Here is a 17,145-nt window from a genome sequence, read left to right as displayed (position 1 = left end):
CCTTTCTTCTAGCGAGGACAGGAGTGTTACAGGGTTTTATAACAGATAAGAGTTGCTAAATGGTAACTAAGGCTAAGACGATCCATGCAAATGTTGGTTATTTATTTTCATTGTCTGTTTGCTGCTACAAGACACTGAGTTTCAGAAGACAGCTCACTGGCTGCACATTTTGTGAGCTGTACAGGAACTAATGAACTTTGCCTTTTTATTTCTTCGCAAAAATACTAAATGGTTGCACTCTTGCTTATACTGCCTGTCAGCAAAACCAAGGTTTGCAGTTTGGAAAAATCAAGGTGCATCTGCTGCAGTACATGTCACAAGGTCACAGTGTCAATTTAGTTAACTGGATCATATATTCCTAGAGCCTTATGGATACAACCAGCTTATCGCAATGAGGAGGCAGTGATAATCAGCACAGTGAAAATAAAGCATGCACCTTCTTCTCCAATATTAACAACTGCTCAGAATACAGAAAACTGAGTACATTTCACATTGCAAGGAGATATATAAATTTTAATAGGATCCTATTCTTGAGTCACTTTATTGCTCTACTCAATTAAATGGTATTTAACGATTCACCATTTATAAGGGTATTATATATCATTCATACTCCATTGACTTCAGTGAAGCTGCTTCTGATTTTTCCAGAAAAGATAACTAATTCTAAGGAAAAATATTAATTTCCTGTGTAAGGCTTAAGTATCAGCAAGTTAATAGTTAGCAACTAAATATAGCAACCGCTGTATTATTTTTGCAGTTCACACATGGGGAGATTCATGTTATCATATCATAACTGTTTACACCATTGATATTGGTTTAACTGCTATGCAGCCTAAGGATGAGGACTATTTCCATCAGAACTGTAGTGACCCAGCTGTTGCACTTTCTTGGGGCATTTTATTTTCAACTGTATCCATCCTAAATGACTGTTACAGAACAAAATAGAAAGATTCTGGATCACCAGGTTAGGTGGTGTAAGTGGATTGCTAAAATAGTCAAGTTTGTTCCTGTATTGTAGAAGGGTATCCAACACTCACCTTCATCCCTTAACACACCTTAACTCTACTCATTCTCAATGTAAGGAATGAGTAAAACTGACGACTCCTTGTCTCGGGCACTGGTTCTGCCGAGAATGCTCATTTCCAAAAATCACTCTCAGGCTTTTGTATCTCCTTGTCTCTGGTAGTTAAAGCAATGATTTTGCTCTGCAGCTGAGACGACGTGCACGAAGCCAGTGTCCACAACTCAGCTTTCAACTGCTACTTGTTGCACCAAAGTAACGTGATCAGCCATGCTGGCTATCAGAGATATTTCGCTTTTATCATCATCAGTTTTTTGCATCAGATAAAAATAAACCATTCAGCCCTGAAGTACGGTTAACCACCTGGGTCAAAAAAATGATAATAAGCTGTAGATACTCATATCGCCATGCTATCTAATGCTGAATATACATCACTTAATTTTCCTCATTGAAAAAATTGAATAAAAGCTGCTTCATTTCTTTTCTTTTTTTTTTTTTTTTTTTTTTAATTACAAACTCAACACCTCACATGAGCATTATCAACATCCAGCCTGCTTTCAGTTGACATGAGGATTTTAATACTCTGAGTAGATTTCATGTTTGTCGAACATAGTGGTGATATTTACTTACCTTTGTGTTGGAAACTTAAATAAAATTGCACACACCATCATTGGTGAGACACTGGGAATCATGCAGATGTGTGCACCAACCCAGACCACAGACTTCATGCTCCTGAGTGAGCCATACATTTTTCTCCCATGCACGGCTGTGCTCTCACAAGAGAACGGGGAGCACAGGTAAGTTTGCACCCTCTTGCAAGGAAGAAATAGTTGCTGTGTTACACATTGCTGAAAGATATTGCCCAGAGAGCGGAGGAATCTAAATGCAGAAAGCCTGACAAAAATTACTGTAACTGAGAATTCTAAGGCATAGAGAGATTAAAATACCTTGCCCAAAGCCTTTCTGTAATATTGCATCAGAGATGGAAATTCAATCAAGCTCACATGAATATCAAACAAAATACTTTTTTTTTTTTCCCTTTGTGGTACTAGAATGTGTCAATTCTGTGTTATCACCAGAATTTTCATAAAGCTTGGCCACTTCGATCACAATATTTAAATGCACATTTTAAAGGACATTGTCCCTTGAACACATACTTGGCTTTAATTTCATTCAAGAGAAGCTGCAACTGCACACATCAGAACTATAACATTAATTGTTACATTTGCAACATTTTAAAACAGATATGCCACATTAGCATGCCTGCATTTATCTCTACTATTTATACAAAGAAACAGACACTGCAAACCAAAGCCAGTAACAATATTAAAGTATCAGGTATTCGTGTTTGGGAATGCACAATATTGAATACTGTGTAGAACATAACCTGACAATACCCAAAGTGGGAAAAAGGTGTGAGAACATGAGAGAGGTTAACACAACAGCCAGCGTGGTGGGTAAAATGAATGCATAACTCTTGCTCAATATGTTCTGCACGTGAGAGCTCAGGAAATAGTAGGATGCATATTTCAACAGGTAGTGGAAAAGCAACGTACACAGCCCCTGACTACTGAGCTCTGGAATTGGTTACCACAGGAGCTTGTGGGGGAAGACAGTATCAGCTGGTTCACTGAAGAATAAACAAATTCAGTGACAACAGAAGCCTAACAGAACAGTAAAAGTACTGGGCAGGTATACACATTACAATGCTTCTCGAGATTCTAGCAGGAAAGACAAAGAAAAAGCGACGCTCATCTGCTTTCCTTGGCAAATGTAGACTAAGCTAGATGTGTGGTTACTGTACGTCTCATCTGTCCCCTGGGGCAGCTCTATAGACAGATGTTCCTATCTACATGAGATTTTAGCTTCACCCACTGTGGAAGGAGTTTAACATTCCCTGGGAATCCAGGCTTACATGGTTTTCAAGCAAAATTTCTGAAAGATGATGATGGAAATGAAATTCCCAAGGCAACGGAGCCCATACATGCAATAAAACACTAGAAAGAGTGGGCCCTGGATCACATATAACCACAGCTAAGCTCTGTAGCACCTATACATTGTTATTTTTCATAGCTGGAAAATATTCTTCCCACTAATGGCAATTCTTTGCTACAGTGCAGAAGTAAACTCATGGGAGAAGCGTTGCCCTAACTTGATGAATATACTGTCACCTGATCTCTCCATATACAGGGTGAGGATTTGTACCTTACTTTGTGTGCAGTAATGATTCCATATGTACTTATACTCCTAATTCTTCAAGAAGATTGGGGGAGGATTTAAGAAGTATAAACACTTCACTTTCGCACATGATTTTGGAACTTCCCTTTTTGTAGCCCACAGAAAACCATGTCAAGCTTCATTTTAGCCTTTTGTCATAACATTCTGAGGCTAGAGACACAATTATTAATTTCTATAGCATTAACATTAGTTCCAATATTAAGCAAGACAAACAGAAAGCTACTCATATGAGAAGACTACTCTGATGCAAGACTTCAGGGCTTGGCTTTATTTCAAGCCTTAAAGAGATGTCTTTCAAAAAATCCAGGAAGCTAAAATGCTCAAAATAAAGTTAGAATAATTCAGCTTTGCTTCCTGGGTAACACTTTCCTGCTTTCTATGGACAGGCTTACTCTAAGATCCTATATTCCTTATCCTGTTTCTTTTATGCATGTTTGTCCTTCAGCTCATATGCCTCAAGATTGCTGCTTACAAATCATTTTAAGCAGTAAAACTGGGATATATACAGAGCCTTTAAAGTAACAATTTCCCAGCTGCACTTATCCACCCAGTCTGTGAAAACACTTGCATCAATTCTACCAATACTTTTAATGTTTCATATTAAGTGAAGTGAAACGCTAAACTTCTGGAGATCACAGAACAGTTCTCTAGAGAGAACTCTTCTCTAGAGATGAAACAGTTCTCTAGGTATGCCAGACAAGTCCAAAAGCAGGAAATAATCCCTCAGTCTGCTGGCTATCTTCCTAATGCAGCCTGCCATGCAGTTGATAATCATCACCATACTGGTTTTATAACAACTTATATTCAACCTGTCAACAAATTCCCCATATCACCACTTACAATCACTAGGCTACCGTATTTTTAGTTTTGAAATCTAACAAAACAAAACAAAACAAAAAAAAGTAAAGCTCAACATAGGGAAAGGACACATTAAAAGCAATTTTTTAATGACTACGATATGACTTTGCAAGCTTTTCCCTCCCCTAGCCCAGTTTTCAGTAACATTTAATGGTTTATGCAAGCTGTTTTTTACACAACTGATGCACCAGCCCACCAATTCTGCTAAGAACAAACCTTGGCTTCCTTGAGGAATTATCTGTGCTCTTTGCTGATCACCAGCTGAGAGGTGAAGTCGTGACCTGTTAAGCCTATCAATCCCTCAGGCTATGAATACATTACATGGCAGCAAATGAGTCAATGGAACATTGTCTTTTCCTTTCCAAAATTACAAGAAGCAACTCTTCACTCCTGCTTTAGCTTTTTCCTAACCTGAAGTTAACTTATTTGTCCCTTTTCTTAAAAGTATTCCTCTAACTTGTCTGTTAAAAGTTAATGAAATGGTTCTTATTAAACCTAGTTACATTTAACATTGTAACCAACACCAAATTCTAGAAACTTTCCTTTACATGAAGATAGGCATTAACTCTTTCCTAAAATCTCATATAAAATATTATTCCTCAAATGTAATGACATGTCCATATAATCTTTATGTTTTGTTTCATTAAATAGCAACTAAATACCAAAACATCATTATGTACTTTTAAAGCCCCCTAGTACTGGACAAGAGAAAAGTTAAATCTTTATATCATTTCAAATGTAATCAATAAATACAATAGGAGCCCAAGGGAGTCTTCTCAATAACTTCCACATGCTTTGGGATAAGGCACCAAGGTAAATATTAGCAAGTGAAAGGAAGAGAAATCGAAACTTACCCATGAATTCAATTCCTAAATGGTCTGCTATACCCAAGAAAGCATGTAAAAGAAAAAAAAAAAAAAAAAAAAAGAAAATAAAAAAGAGAGAGACAGAAATGTTAGAAACAGATTTAAAAGTAAGTATCACCTTTATCATAAATGGTAGCATTCAATACTTATATGGCAGAGCTGCAAGAACGCGGTGCGGGGTCAGGGGCACACGGTGTGGGTACTGGTCAAACCCTGTCCTTTGAAGGACAATCCTAAAATGGCAATTTAGGGCACTGACCTGTCAGAGAAGGGAAGCATATTTGGGGAAGGACATGAACACCTTTACTCATTATATTTGACTGAAGTGCCTCAAGCTGGCTACCTACAGGAATTTCATTTTATCTTCCTCCTGAAACTCCCCTCTCAACACACTATTACCATTAGCCAGACAGGGTTCTGGCTTTCATTTTCTATGACAGAGCAAAACCTAAAGAGATAAATGGAAGGCTCTTCCTGAGTTTGGCCACAGTTGCACCCAATGTGATTGCACAACTGCTATCTCTTGTGTAAAAGAAAATCTGAGTTCAGGACAGAGTAGCCGTGTTCCCTACTTAGCCATCTGACAGATACGTTGCAATAATTTCAAGGCATTTAGAACTGAAGCAAAAATTTTAATGCTTTTAGAATATTGACTGAATTTATCACACGGAGTTCAAAACATATGTCCCTAACAGACAGATTATTTAGACAAAAGTAGATTTAAATTTATATAACACACTTATTAATTTTAAGTTAATAGGAGTTATGTTTAAGTTGATACGTGATTAAAGAATAACAAACTCTACTATTATAAAGAACAAAAATTGATTTTTTTTTTCTGAAGAAAATGCAGTATTTTCCTTCAAAATATAATAAAAGCAAATATGTTTATTGCATTTGTCTTACTTTCAATTTATATTCACATTTCCTTAATACAGAAAAGATTAATACATGATTTTGCTAAAATTTCCAAGAGTAGCGTGTGCGGAGAGGAAGACATCAGGGAAAGAGCAGGAGAGTTACAGGAAAGATGGAGCAAGACTGATGTGTTGGCTCATGCTTGAAACTGGGAGGTACTACTGGGAGCTCTGTGAAACACTTGGTCCCATCAACTGATGTAGTGCAACTGTCAAAAGTCCACTTAAGAAATATACCGCAAAGTTAAAATAAGATTTTCCAACATAAACCAACAGTAATTTTAAACAGTTTATCATATGAATTCTCAGCTCTGGTATTTGTGACGAGAATGTGAAATATTTGGGTTTCTGTTGAAAATACCTTGCAACCTTTCAGTCCTTCCAGAAGGCATTAAGCATCTGCTTGCTCTGTTAACTTAGCACACAGATCTATATAATAGTTGCTAAACTCTATATTTACCTTCATGCAGAAGACACAATACACATCTCAAAATAAAAGAACATAAGATGATGCTATGTGATATAAATACCTCATTATCACGTTTTTTAGGACAGGTGTAACTCTAGTGATACCCAAATGAATCTTTCTTTTTGATATTAAATACATAAGTCAAAATTATACATATAGGTATTCCACATTGCAATCTTCTCATTTGTATTCTTGCATTCATGTACAACTGTCACATATAAACACCCCTTGTTCATTTGACACAGGGATGTAATTTTTGTAAAGGGCTGTTATCTGGCCTCTAAGGAGCTGAGGATATTCCCAAATGAAGCAAGATCCTGTAACATCATATTTTTAAGTCTACATAGAACAGCTGATAAAACAATTCTTCTTTCATAATGGGGCTATATGTGTTCTCTGCATGATTTCCATTTGCAGCTTGCAATCTCCCCATTGAGTTCACCAACACGGTTAAAAGCCATTTTCTCAAAAAGTGCATACAAAATACACCTTCTCTTTAAAAAAATGGAAAAAAGGATTTTAGTTCATCTTTGAGTGGTTTATACACAAGTGAGGGTCAAGGATATATGTAGCCTTCCCAGGAAATGTGTTCAACTGGAGAGGCTGGAAACCTGTGGAAACCAAATATCTTGTGTGCCTGGAAAGCAGCTTCAGCAACCAACACAATATATATTGCTGACAAAGTTGTTTTACAAAGATTATGAAGAAAGGATGTCTAATGGGATAAACCTTCACAGTAAAACATTCAAGTTGTCAATTTATGTCATTAAGCGTAGTTCAACAAGCTCTGCAAGCAGCTACCTGGGAATAGAAAATTTTAAAAATTATAATTCTTGTGGATCCAGCATGCACCGGCTCAACCCTCTTGTCTGGCTGCTGTGGCACATGTATAGTGGTAACAGAGCCCAAGCCTTGGAGCTGAGCTCTGGGCTCACCCTTGTGTCTGGGGAAGGGACTCTGCACCCATGGTGGTGGTGGCTGGGAGGTGGCCAAGGCAGCTGGGCTGACAGCCCAGCCAGGCCCACTGGGAAATGCCAGCGGCTACAGCCGTGCCTCAGGGACTATACATGGCAAACAAGCCTTCCACACTACCAGGGATCAAGCAAGCGCTGCTCAAATGCAGTAAACCATGGTTGGCAGCGTGGTTGTGGTTTGTTGTTGTTTGGTTGTGGTTTTTGTTTGTTCGTTTTCCCCTCCATCTTTTTACAACTGCAAAAAGACCGTCTGTAACATGACTGTTCTCCATGTCCTTACCCTCTTCACCCTGGGAAAAACAAAAACAAAAGGCATTCTGATCCCAGAAACAACAGCACTACTTGGGCTGCTCTGAGACTTCAGAAGTAAAAAGGAAAAAAAAAAATCCTCTTAAGAGCCTGAACATACTCACATTCTTCCCTTCCTTTCCTCCTCTCACTGCAGAAATTCAGCTGCACTCACAAGTTATCAAACCCCTACATTTGAAACTTGTTTTCCTTAATACAAATCTGGCTCCTGCAGCAATGGTGTTTACCAAAGCGTTCAGCATATTGAATCAGGGATGCAAGGCAAGGTGCTAGGAGAAATGTCAGCAGTCATTAATCACACCTGTTATTTGGCTCTTAGTATTTTTATCATTCTGTTTACTCCACTAGCTATGGGAAAAACAAACAAACAAACAAAAATCCACCTAGACCCCACATATTTGCATCTGAAAAAAAGCAGAAAAGGAGAGAAAAGGACTGCTTCCAATCCCACGCCCTTATTTGAGCTGGCCCCTGCCAGGGGCTGCCTCCAAGGGCCCCTCCCTAACCTTTTCAGAAGGTAGAAAGCAAATGTTGGCTCTTTTGCAGTAGAGCCTTTATACCGCAGCTTGCCGTCACCAGCAAAGGACTGACTGGACTCTCACACAGGCAAAAGGGGTCAGAAACATTCCTGCCCAAAATGTAGCAGAAAGATGAGTCCCCAGGACTCCCCGGGCTCTTTTCCCTCCCGTACCCAGCAATGCTGGTAGCAGGGAAAGAGGGGATGGGGAGAAGCACGTGGAACAGGTTATAACCATCAGGCTGCCCCTTGATGACCAAGCATCAGTCCAGCATTTACTCTCACTTGCACTGCTGTGGTGAAAATGAATGATTTTGCAAGCTCTGTTTTTGGAGATGGGGTTCCTCCCTCTTAACAACAGCAAGAAACTCTCTCAGCAGATTCATATGAGACCAACATGGCAGAGGGAACGGTGCAGCAGGGGGAATGAGGGAAAAATGGGGAGCTGTGGTGGTGACCTGAGACTGAACCAAACATAAAAATGTAAAGTATTGACCCCTGACATGCTACAGTGTAACAAAGTACTGTTACATTGCTATACAGACCTAATATATAAATGATAAATTGCCTGCAGAGCACTTTCTTGGACACAACGAATACAATGCCGAGTAATTCACCATCGAGCAATGCAGTTTCTTTAAGGACTTGGTTCAACAAAAATGTATATGAGAGCTATCAATGTGCTGAAGCGTGGGCGCTGCTCCACAAGATGGGGTCATTAACCAAACAATGCAACTGTATTTTATTGTTGTTATTGTGATTTCTTCTTTTCTCTGGTATTGTTATGTTCTTAGGAACTAACATATTACTCAGACAGGAAGATTATTCACTTTTATATTTTATTTTATGAATATTTCTGTATTTTGTTGTTGATGTGGGGAAAATACTGTGCCTTATGGTCCTTGTACTATGTGAATTTGCTGCTAGTATTAAAGTCATTTTAATTCATGCTTTATGAATACATACACACCTGGGAATACTTGATAACAAGCACAAGAGAAGATAAATTCACACTCACTAATGGACTCATTTATTAGTGCTTCACATAGAACATGCACCCTTGTGTCTGGATTGTGGTTTGCTGGGTCATACTGAGATAGAGAATTTTCCCCAGTTAAGGCAGGTTTCATTATCCCAAGTACATTCTTAGCTACACTATGTATAGAAATACAAAGACAACATGTAAATCTCACTGGTTTATAGAAGAAAAATCTTGGCCATGAAAATACTCATTGCAGCCCACTGAAGACATTTCAATCTGTTCTAAGGATAGGTTGACTTTGGGATGAAGGAGACAGCTTTAGGAAATCAGTGCAACAGCAAAGTATTTTGCTCTACAAATGAAATTTATTTCTTCCAATAAACTCATAAGATTTGTTAAATTGTCCTTGCTAGATCATTGTCTTGGATAGAAAATGCAACACAATAATATGCTGCAAGCTACATTGGGACAGCTGAAGTACTCTGAACAGATTATCTGGCTGGAAGGAACAGGACAAATTTTTAATCTTAAGTATTAGGCTGATCAAACTTGGTATGAAATAAAGAAAAATCCTTCCTTTCAAAAGGCAGCTAGATTAGGATACTACCTAAACATACCAACTGCAACTTTCTTATCCATTATTTTTCTATGTTCAATAGCACACAATTATCAGCATATTTGTACATTTAGTGAAATTAAAACTGTAACTGGTTACACACATATTAAAATATATTATTTTTTCACGCCTCATTTGGCATGTGAGCACAAAGAGTTACAGGGCAAAGGATTTCTCTCTTCAGTAGGACATTGCAGGAGGTTATCCGGTTTAGGAAGCTGGCCAAATGCTCTTAGAGGCTGGTTCAGGTCTTTTTCAGTATGAAAAAGAAAAAGCACCAACATACATTAATTTATTTTGTGAATCTCAGTCATAAGAAAGCACATTTTATTTTGTTGTTTTAGAAAGATGCCAGTGATTTGTTTCCATGATTAATTTACACAGAAGTAGTCTTCACAATATTTTTTTGCAGTGCAGAAGGAATGATTGGGATGATTCAGGGAAATCAGAGACATAAAGTCAAGATAGTTCAGCTACTGATTTTTCAAAGCATCTTCACTGAAAGGCACAATAGAAATTTCCCACTGTGGAACATTTAAAAACGGACAAAACTAATTCAGGAGAATGGCTTTGAACAGATTAATACTTGATGTCTCCTTTTTACCTCTCTGGCAAAGAGGACCTATTAAAATTTTTCCAGATGTAAAATTTCCCTAGTAACAGATAAGGTGTTCACTACATGTTAGCTGGTGTAATAGTAAGTATACAGAATATATCAGTAATTTGCCCTACCTGTGTAAAGACACAGTAATGAAAAACATACATATACATGATATTTGGTCAGCATTCAACAAAATTATAAATTACAGTTACAGAAATTATAACAACTAAGAAATAAAATAAGGTCATAAATCTACAAAAAACTTCATAATCTGTTATATTCTCAGTATAAACAATGAGAGAAGATGCAGTCTCCATTTCTATAGATAGGGTTAATTTTTATTTTTAAATCCTCAATCATTTTCTTTTAAAACCCTCAATATGCAAAAATAAATATTGAAGACAGCATCTACGGGTTGTTTTACCTATTTATTTTTAAAGGAAAAAAAAAAAAAGCCAAGAAGGGAAAAACCTAGACTTACTCTGAGTATTTGTACGGCCCTGGGTAGGCTACAGTATAGACTCAGGACAGAATTCCTCACCACTATCAATTCCATAAAAAAAAGGAACATTTGAAAAATAACCAGCAAAATCTGCCGTTACATAAATAATATACAGTGATCAATAATAGCATAAACTATTGATTTTCTTTTCCTTTGAACAACAGAAGCTCATGGCTGTGGTTTACATCAAAGTTGAAAGATTGTTTCTAACTTCTGAAAATAAATAACAGGAATGATCCCATCTTTGCATGTTCAAGACAAGTTAGAAATTTCAACTGCTTACCTCATCTGCAGCATGCAGGCTCAGAGGAATAATCTTGCATCTTCTCTATCATTTTAAGACCTTAAATTATCATTTCTACAGCTAACAGACTAAGTTACTTCTCTTTGAGACACTACGGTGTATTTTAATGTAAAAATTTAGTCTCATTAAATAACATAAGCAATCTTTACTGATATGCACAATATTGTAAACCAGTACAAATTTTAACCCTAGGTTAGATTTTGTCATTATGACTATAATTTCAGCAGAGCAAAGAAGCATGTCTTTAATTTTATGTTTGTAAATAGTATATTGAAACTGCTCCATTGAACTTACTAAATGCCTGAAGAATGTGTTCAAGAATTTTACCAGATCCAGGTCAAAATATTTAGTGCTAGTTATCAGCCAAATACAGCAATGCTTTATTTTCTCCAAATAACCCATTGTTTTCATCAATGAGAGGAGACAGCCGTTGATTGTTAGATGCAGATATATTTTTGCTGATTTAGTTAACACTGATGAATCAACAGAACTGCTCAACAAGTATAAAGATTTTAATACAACCTGAAAAATCACTGTGTAAAATAGTAAGTCCACACAGAATACTATATCTCCAGTCAGACGACTTGAAGTGGCTTCTTGTTTTATTTGCTAAAAATACAATGCTGTTTCCATGAAAATTAATAACTACAATAAAAGAAAATGAAGCTGCCTGTGTAAAGCCTCACAGCTCATATTGACAAGGTTATTTATGAAGTTATCTCTAAATATATGTTGAAAATGATAACCCAATGTGACCACTCTGAGATCAATGCCCCTCCTGCTGCAATAAGACTGCAGTATACATTGCACATTATATCTTGGTACATGACTTCTGATACTAGCATCAACTGCTGCAACCAATGATTCTGCAAGACATTCCCAGAAAAATCAAGATTTCTCTGATATTCTGCAATTTTGACAGATCAGTAAAACCCTATAGGAGCTTTGTAATTGCAAAAAAATGTGTTTTGTTTTCCCTTGGCTCCATACATCACATTTCTTTTTATATTGTCAACTAGAAGTCCAGCCTCACAAACCAGAATGTCTGACTACGCTAAGGACTACACAAAGAGAAAGCACCAATGTAACTATTTTACCTACTTTTACAATTCTGAACTGTGTTCCTGGGCTTCTGCAGCAACTATGACAATGACTACACTTATCTCACAATTGCAATTGCATAGTAGGTGATTATGGCATGGTCATAACTAGGCAACTGTCAGGAGAATAAGGCTTTGGAGCAATATATTCTTCTGTTCTTCTCTGTATATTAACACAACAGTTCCTCTGGAGCCGAGACTTGCACCGATAAAATCCCTGTCCATCTCTCATGACCATTCCATGTTTGCACAATGGTATCATGCTACCTCTGCAGACGGGCTCAGCTTTATCTCCAGGAATGCTGGCAGGTGGGTTTGAATGTATTTATCTAAGTTAAACTTAGATGTTTAAAGTTATTAGACATTTCACCCACATTTCAGTAGCAACTGATATGGTTAGTCATGCAGACTCCTTTAAAATGCCAACTTCTACAATGGAGAAAGTGGTCCTTTCCAAATTATGTTGTGACAAGGTCTCATAAAGCTAGATAGGAAAGGGGAGGGGAAATGATATTTTTCTTTTTTTGGTCAAAAACCAGAAAAAACTACAAACATACCCCAAAAGTATATTCAGTATTTTGAAAACATACGGTCTGGAAAGTTTTTGGAATCATGTATGAATTAGATTATTTATCTTATCATAGGCGTGAAAGATTTCACTTGACTGCAGCGTTCTGTGGGAGAAAGGATCCTCTTCTGGTTAAATAAATGATGCAAAATGTCTCTTAAGGTGGGATAAGTCTATAAGGTTCTTTGAAATTACTGTAGGGATTTTCACACTGTTATTTCCAAATGGATATTTGATAATATGGGTCTGTAAAATATAACCAGCCTCACAGAAACATTAAAGGAATTGCTAATAGCTCCCTCATCTCATGAACATATGACATTTAATAAACATTTGTCATGCTAAATGTTACTTTATTCCTTCCACAGATCATTAAGCTGTCCTTCACTTGCCTACCACAGGAAAATGTTTCAGATGCAATCGTATTTAGTGCTCTCTAAAGGCACAGAAAATTTTGTAAGTTTTTGTCAATTTCTTAAAACCTAATTACTTTATTCAACTTCAGGACAAGGAATGTACATCAATTTGTGAAAAACAAAATAGCTTTATTCCCTAACGCACCAAGTAATTGAGTTCTACTGCAGTCAAAAAACAAATCAGCAGCAGCAGAGTACAGATATTTACACCAAGATTTGTACAATATTTACTGAATGTTTTAATGGATGTGAATTATACATCTCTATTCTAATAACAAGAAAGTTGCTGTATTTTTTTATATCCATATTTAGCTGCCTAGATAGCTGGTCTGAATTTTGCACAAAACGACTAAGGAGATATGGGATTGTCAGATCTATTTAGAAAGATGCTGTTTTTCTTCTGCTTTGATTTGGGAAACTACATTTCTTTAAGCATCAAATTTTGACAATATTTGCTCTACACAGAAGACACTTTCTCATATTGTTTTACTTTAAATAACATAGAATGTAGCATGATTATTATTAGAACTTACTCTGGTTACTCTGCATCTCGCACTTCATGTAAGTAGCTGCCTTATGCTGCAGCAGTACAGTGTCATTTCCAGTAGTCCTGTGTTCCACGCTTTGGATGATGATAAAAGGCCATAAGCTTTAATCAAAGTTTTCTCCATGTTTGTGGCATTTGCTGCCTTATGAGCTTGCTGCTCTCCTGTACAATAGGTACTACTGTGTGTTAGCAGTCTTTCAACCCACCTTCCTGCACTGTGAAATCACACACCAAGACCTCTAGTGTAGCTCTTCCCCTAGGAAAGCTATGATCCAGCTGCAGGTGAATAATCCAAACATATGTGGTGCTCTGAAGGGTTTTTATTTAAAAGAGTTTGCTCTCATCTCACAGAATCACAGAATGTCAGGGATTGGAAGGGACCTCGAAAGATCATCTAATCCAATCCCCCTGCCAGAGCAGGAACAACTAGATGAGGTTACACAGGAAGGCGTCCAGGCAGGTTTTGAATATCTCCAGAGTAGGAGACTCCACAACCACCCCGGGCAGCCTGTTCCAGTGTTCTGAACCTACATAGGTCTTCCTTATTTAGTGACAAAGAAGAGAAGCATCCCTCTTTTTTGTTATTTCTTTCATATACTTGAAAGATTCAAAGAACTTATTGCAGTGAACTTTATCAGAAAATATAGCATTTTTCCAATACCTCTTATGATTCAATGGAGGAAATACTGAACACCAGTTCATCAAAATACACCCATTACTGTGCAAGTCTCCCACGTCTGCGAGAAGGTGATATGTGTAGCAAGTGAATGACTGAATCTAGGCATGTGGGGCTTTTTTTGGTTTGTTTTTGTTTGGTTTTGGTTTTGTTTGTTTGTTTTGTTTGTGGTTTGTTTGTTTTGTTTTGTTTTTTAATGCTAACTCCCTCTCTTAATTTTACAACTCAACTAATACTAATAGTGTTGTGTGTGTTGTCGTTTTTGAAGCTGCTGCAGGTTTCTTGGCTGTCATGATGTGCAAACCACGTGCATGCACAACATTGCTTGCATTGCATTTAGTAGTATGTGGTATGTGGTATTAAACATTAGAGGGACAAAAGTTCAGGTATAACTGGCTTGCTAGAGAAACTAATGGGTTTTATCTCTGATTTCTTTTTTTGTTACCTGGGAAATGTCTATAAAAAACTTTGTGATTCCAGCAAAACATTTGAGTGGTTTTATTTAAAGCTGGTGAGTATGCAGACACTTAAGATGATTATTTTACTATATAGTGTTTTCAGATTCAAGTAAAGGCTCCTTGAAGAACAGGAACACTTCAGCACTCCAATTTGAGTGCTCTCTCAAGTCACCTACCAGATGCCTTCCCCAAACTCTGTCCTGTGAGGCTGGTGCACTGTATGAACAATCTTAATGGAAATATACTGGTAATTGTCAGCCTGTTTCTGGTATCACACTGCAAAGGGCAGAAGAGCTCTGTTTTTCTTCAAGGTAAAATCTTCTCTTGACATCTGGTAAAGATTTGTTCATGCCAATCAATACAAAGCCAGATATGCTGTAAAAGCACAGTGATTTGGACAACAGCTCTGCAGCATACAGAATGCTGTTTCTGAATCGCAGGATATTTGAAATGAGATAGTGAGATAAGATGAGCTATTTGTTGAGATGTGAAAACAACGGAGCTGAGGCATATTATCAAGGCACCAAGGAAATGCGTCTCTTACCTGGAGATGAAACAGTTCAAATAGTGTCATTTCTATTCGATTGTGGGTGCTGGCACCCATGCCCTGACAACATTGAACTTGGATTTATGAATCCACAGATAGTATAATAAATAAATATCATTCAGTCAGATAAAGTACATGCAAATGTAACCATGATGTTTTTCCATGCCTAAACTGCCTTGTTCATGGAAATATTAATGGATTCTGCTTAGAAGCCATTAGCTAATGATATGAACAAAGAAGCAGCAGCAAAAACAAATAGTAAAAATGACCATCAGCTCTTCCTCACGGAGTCTGAACATCTTGTGTAATTTTGGTTATATGACATGAATTTCTGACTCTGATAAGTAGGTAGCAATCTGAAAAATATTTAATTGCTTTTGTGTTTGAATGTTGTAGGTGTTAAAATTCTTTACTACTATAAAAACATTAGAACAACATTCACTACTATAAATAGATATGACAAAGGTGGTCTAAAAATGTGAATGTTTGAGATGGATAATGTGACTCGTCCATGAGTTTTGAAGCAGACATAGAGCTACGACAAAAATAATTATTACCTGCTATCAAAAGTAATAAAAAATAGCATGTTGGAATAAAAGTGTATGACGTGTACACAACCCAGAATCACCTACAGTGACAGCAGCAAAATCAAAGCTGCTGTTTGCCCCCATTTCTGTATGGTGATACATTGCAACTAGTTGTCATCAGTATATTGTGGGAACAGTGCGACAGGGCCACATATATAGAAGTATTAAACTCATGGAATATAACAACTCTGTTAGAGCCATTAAAACAAATGAATTCCTTGTACATGGATTAGAGGTAAACCAAAATAACCAGGATGGTACCAATATGCTGATACCTGCACCACTGGCAGCTTGCTTCTGGTCCTAAAGTCAACTCATAAATTACTACAGCACCTCATAAAGGGAGGCATCTCTTGACCCAAATCCTCTCTTTCTCAGAACAAGTAAAGAAATGGAAATATTGCTCTTCAGAGGAGCTGTAAGGCTCCAGCAAAACAATAGCTGTATTTTCTGGGACTCTACCTGCAGATCTTCCCAGTCAGCTGTTCCATTCATTGCATTTACCGGAAGCAGTCTTTTTTTCTTAAAATGCTGTACAGAATAACATTCCCATCCTGCTGTTTCCTCAGTCCATTATATCAAATGTGGTCTGAAATCAGAAAGTTACAGAAAGGACCATATTGCTGCTTGAGCTGACAGCAGCATCAAAAATAGGTCTTTACATTTCAGAGTAGCCTTACAAATGACCAGTAAATATCCTGGAAATAAGCTGAAATTAGTGTGGAAGTACTTCCTACTATTGCTATAATACCATTACTTCTATCAGGTATGCAGATAAAAACAGTTTTTTTCAGACAGGTTTGTGAAGAATTCAGTATTTTGCCTCAATATCATAATTGTCAGCAGCAGCAATATTGTTTTCCTCAAAGGAACACAGTTGTCCATTGGAAACTATAGTGCCCCCCCTTTTTTTTCAGCAGCTGTGCACCACAAATAACTAACTTTCAAGAATGTTTTAAGCTGAAAAAGCAGCTGTCTCTATTTTTCATTTGTGAAATGCACCTGCCATTGAGGATTAGCAATTCTCTTCCCTTAAATAAAACATTAAAGAGAGGCTAACACATGGTTAAAA

General features: G+C 37.2%; 1 protein-coding gene across 2 annotated transcripts in view; it reads right to left on the bottom strand.

Moving 5' to 3' along the window:
- Positions 1-17,145, bottom strand: part of NRG3 (neuregulin 3) — a gene marked incomplete at its 3' end in the record, with an annotated part of 399,953 nt that overhangs the window by 61,560 nt on the left and 321,248 nt on the right. Inside the window, exon 4 of one of the 2 annotated variants that reach the window (XM_080348152.1) lies at positions 4,972-4,998. In XM_080348152.1, the coding sequence (XP_080204278.1) occupies positions 4,972-4,998 (27 nt within the window). The remainder of the gene's footprint in view (positions 1-4,971; positions 4,999-17,145) is intronic. The other variant, XM_080348153.1, reaches the window with a different exon arrangement.

Source organism: Nesoenas mayeri (genome assembly GCF_963082525.1).
Source record: "Nesoenas mayeri genome assembly, chromosome: 7".
In the NCBI taxonomy this organism is placed as follows: domain Eukaryota; kingdom Metazoa; phylum Chordata; class Aves; order Columbiformes; family Columbidae; genus Nesoenas; species Nesoenas mayeri.
Note: the sequence above shows the minus strand (reverse complement) of the source record. Positions and strands in the feature narration are given on the sequence as shown.